This window comes from Antrostomus carolinensis, unplaced genomic scaffold, assembly GCF_000700745.2.
Source record: "Antrostomus carolinensis isolate BGI_N321 unplaced genomic scaffold, ASM70074v2 scaffold2965, whole genome shotgun sequence".
Lineage (NCBI taxonomy): Eukaryota > Metazoa > Chordata > Aves > Caprimulgiformes > Caprimulgidae > Antrostomus > Antrostomus carolinensis.
This window is the reverse complement of record NW_010318240.1, coordinates 2,815-7,234: the sequence shown is the minus strand read 5'-3', so window position 1 is coordinate 7,234 and position 4,420 is coordinate 2,815. Positions and strand designations below refer to the sequence as shown.

The 4,420-nt window shown below is 48.4% G+C and overlaps 1 protein-coding gene across 1 annotated transcript; it reads right to left on the bottom strand.

The window, feature by feature from the left end:
* Positions 1-578: 578 nt before the first annotated feature.
* On the bottom strand, positions 579-4,205 carry VPS26B (VPS26 retromer complex component B; the record flags this gene model as incomplete). Its single annotated transcript, XM_010168809.1, has 6 exons — positions 579-814; positions 1,386-1,528; positions 2,129-2,304; positions 3,006-3,170; positions 3,831-3,987; positions 4,126-4,205. Coding segments are annotated over 6 exons (868 nt in total), but the record flags the coding sequence as incomplete, so codon positions are not given.
* Between the last annotated feature and the right edge of the window lie 215 nt (positions 4,206-4,420).

Sequence of the window (4,420 nt, the reverse complement as noted above, 5' to 3'; positions counted from 1 at the left end):
GTCAGGAGCTCCACAGCAAGGACACAACAGCACGGCTGATGCCCGTGCTCCACGTGGCTGTGTGGCACTCCCAGGGCTGACTCAACTACATTATATAACTGCTTGTGACAAGGCATCCAACGCCAGCACGAAGAGGAAGGGAAGGCAGCGAGGGGATATAACACTAAACAATTTCAAGTAGGCCACACTTCAGTCTCTGAGTCCCTCTTCTACCTTCCAGCTAATCACTGTGTCATTTTCCCTCGTGAAGATTTCAGAAAGGCAAGGAAAATATCCATCCTACGCAGCCCCAAAGCAACCTCCACACCGCTGGGAAGAAGCAGCAGATTTGGCCTTCACTTGCTCTCTCCCTCCCCGCCGCCACACTGAAGGGGTCTTGGGGCAAAGAGGAGATCAGGCAGCTCTGCAGCCTCCAGACACATGCCTCAAAGCAGCCAACCCCAGAGGAATGTAGTTGATTGGGAAGCACTGAGGTACCTTCAACTCTGCACCACCAGTGCTCCAGCATGCCTTGCCCTCCCATCCCCTTCCCACCCTACGAGTCCTTTGAAGAAAGGAATTAAGTCAAAAACGGGTATTTATTTTCATGAAGTCTCTGAAGTGTTTTCTTCTTCCTCCTTGCTGCTGTCCCCACTGGCTCCACAGCAGCCTTCCTCTGCGTGGCCTCTCACTGCCGGCCGTTGTTCTCTGCAGGCTGGCTGGGGGTCTTGGCCTCGGTGTGTGAGGATGTCCCCTCAAAGCGCTGGGAGGCGATGGCTGCTTGGTGGGACATGCTCTTCCTCACTATGTCTCCTTTCCGCCAAAGCACCACCTCCTGTAGTAACACAGCCAGCAGGGCTTGTCAGGGCTTGTGAGACCTTCTCCTGGCCCCACCCAGACCCAAAGGCTGAACCAAGCTGCCAGCTGAGCAGCTTGCACCCAGTGAGAACTCAGCCCATGCTGGCATGTTCCATTTGAGGCCACTTGCAGTGGCAAGCAGAAGCCTTGCAATGCAGCCTTCCGGAAAATTTGGGTAGAGAGCTCCTCCCCAGGATCTGAGCACACAGAGGCAACCACTGGACATCTGGGGCAGCTCTGTCCTATTGCCATTGGCTACCACGTTGGAATTCATAAGGTGAGATGCAAAAGCTCTACCACAGGGCAACAGAGCAGAAAAGAAGTGCCAGGTAGGCACCTTCTACATGGATCCCCACCACCACACACCTGACCTGTGTGGACCATTCCTTCGAGACCTTCTTTGCACACTCTAATTTGTCTAGTCCCTACAGATAGTCAGTCAAGAACATGATTCTTCCCCAAGGGAATCCCAAATCCCCAGAAGATCCTTATAAGATAGTATCCCAAGCAATGCAGGTCCAAGAAGAACAAACAGCTCTGTTTCTCACCTGCTGTTTAAAGTAGCGTCTCTCTTCCTCATCGATCAGCACCAGATTGAGGTAATAACGCACCGAGAACTTCTTATTGATGTCCCTCATGGTTGGAGTCAGCTCGTAGCCAGCCAGGAAGAGTCTGATGGGAATGGACTCCCCTACGAAGTGCACAGAATCATCAGCACAGACAGAATGCACAGATATAAACTAGGAGAGCACCAGCAAAATCTCACTAGGCCACAAACTTTGCTTTATGACCATTTCCACAAGTGGAGTAAGATGAGCTAAAAGAGCTCAACTTTAACAGCACAGGGCTCGTTTGTGACCTGCATCAAGACAGCACTGCAGGAAAAAGTGAGTAAGGTGACATTTTCTCTGGCAGGTGACTCTGCTGGGCAATGGAACTGGAAAACAAGTGGCACAGGAGACTGGCACAGAGCCAGAACAGCCTCTTTCTGCTCCAGGTTGCAGCAATGCCAGCTGGTAGCTCATGCCAACAGTGAATTTACATCTATTCCTGGTTCTGCCACTGCTTCATCAAAAGAATTAAGTCATTGCAACTCCTTCTGCCTCAGTTCCCCCTCATCATACCAGAGAAGGAAGAGGATCGTATTTAATCACCTATGTAAACTGACATGAGTCCACCACTGAAATAGGATCCTGAGCACACAGATTGAACTGAAGATACTGCAGGACTCACATTCCCACCCCAAAAGACTTCAGAAGAGGAATTCTGAAGGGTGCCTCTGCCTTCTCACCTCTCACAGGTGCCCCATCCATGATCTCATATTTAGCTATTGTGTCATTCTCATGATACACGTTGGGTCCAGTCCCTGTTGTTTCTCTCTTGATGATATCTATCTCCATGTGTTTGATCTTGATTCGCACCAGCAGGAAGTAGATCTTTCCAACAATCACATCTTTTAAATGATACCTAGCAGGTGAAGGAAGAAAGCACCACAATCAAACACTGCACAGCACACCAGGACTCAAACTGAGGAGCGGGAACTTGCTTGTCAGGCAGTTTGCTGTTATCCACAGCCCCAGCTGTAAATTTCAGATGGCACATCATATCAACCACCTCCGCCAGCCTGCTGTGAACAGCACTTCATCTTTCATCCTCTGGTCTTTTGGAAATCGACAAGAACATTCAGCATGATCAGATACATTAAAAACAGAATTTCAGGCTGAATATCTGCAAGAAACATCTGCGACAGCAAAGCCTCCAAACCCAATTTTTTTAGGTCAATTAAAACTAACCCAAATGTTACACTGCAGGGAGATTCGCTAGCATCACCTGGGAAAGATGGACTGAAAGTAGTTTAAAAGAGTTGCTTGCAACTTCTGTGCCTGAATTAATGTCCCACTTCAGCTGTATTATCTGGTAAAGAGCAGACTTTATACTTTGAAGACACCTGAAAATACTGAACTTGCCGAGGATACAGGGAACAGCCTCATGCTGTGCTCCAAGCTCAGCAAGCCAGGATCCAAACTGTCTGCCAGACTCACTGGAGCACATGAACAAAGAATCCCTTTGAGGATCCCTTGCAAGACCTGTGCCTTGGGCTTCCAAACCAAGCTGTCCCCTACAGCAGAGAGTTCCCCACAGACCTTGGCTGCTCTTGAGATACTTACTTGGACTTGTTATACTCAAACTCAATGTGCAGGCAATCCTCAATCCCCACCTCCATCTTAATAGAGGAGTTGAGCTCTGGGTAAGTGCTGAGCGTGTGCACAACTATGTCCATCTCCTTCACCACATCGTTCAGTCTGCGGCTGACAGTCACTCGGAGGAAATACCTGCAAGGAGAGTCCCCCTCCTATTAGGGTTGTACAGGTACCAACAGAGACAAAGCAGAGAGGGACGTGGGGCTGAAAGGATTGCACTGGACTATCCAAGCAGTCTCACTGGTACCCTGGCTTGTGGAGCAGCCAATATCCCATACTGGAAAGGACAGAAGGGAATTTTCAAATGGAAAAGCAGATGCTTCTAAGATTTCTGTAAGCTTCCATGCATTTGTGAGCCTGACTTGCCTAAGCACTGTTCTGGGGATCTGAGTACCAGACTGCACATGTTAGAACCACTGCCCTTTTGCAAGAGATTAATCACACCAGTCCCACAGACACACCTCTTTCTGCAGATCTCAGAATTTTCCAACCCCCCCTTCAAAGCCAGTGACTGGATTTCAAGTCAACTGGAATGCAAAATGTATTTCACATCTAGGCCCTCCACTTAAATGGGGCAAAACAAGTTCCATAAAGCCCGATGCATGCTTAGAAAAATAGAGCCCTCAAAGAGCCTTTTACAACTCAGCCTACCAGAATTCATTGGAAGTTACATTATAAGCCTGCAAGCATGGCTGGGAAGGGATGCTGAACGCCAGTATCATCACGGTAAATATCAGTACCTGCACAGTGCACAGAACCAAGAACTAGGGTCAGCAAGAGGAGGAGACTCACCGTAACTTCACATTCTGCCCCGTGTAGGACTCGTAAGGTTTCTCCACATGTGTAAATTCAAAGTCAAATGTCTGTGATTGAGTGAATTCACCAGGACGGGCCAGGTCTTTCACAAGAGACACGAACTCGTGGTGGTTTCCTCGGTCATAGTAGAGTTCTAGGAAGACATAAGCCCAGGTTAAGGAGTGATGCTTAATCCCATGTGTCACAGTAAGGAAAAGCAGGAGATTTCACAACTATTTCATATCAACTTGTCGAGATCACTACTTCCTTCACCACTGTTGAGGCAACCTACCAGGGGAGCCTGTGGCTGCAACATACTGCACTTGTTCACTGCTCTCCATTGGAGCCAGGTACAGGCCAGAACTTTCCTCCCTGAAACAGGAAGGAAAAGGTCCACACAGCCTCTCCTACCACAACAAATCAGAAACTCAGCTTGCCGTAGAGTGACGTGGGTCACCTATTATCAATATTAATTATGTTCAGACTGTTTGAGAAGAGGAGCCAGCAGTTCACACGATCCCTTCCAGTAATTTTCTACACAATATTCCAGGCCAAAGGCATTGCCACTATAAAGAGAGGAAAAAACA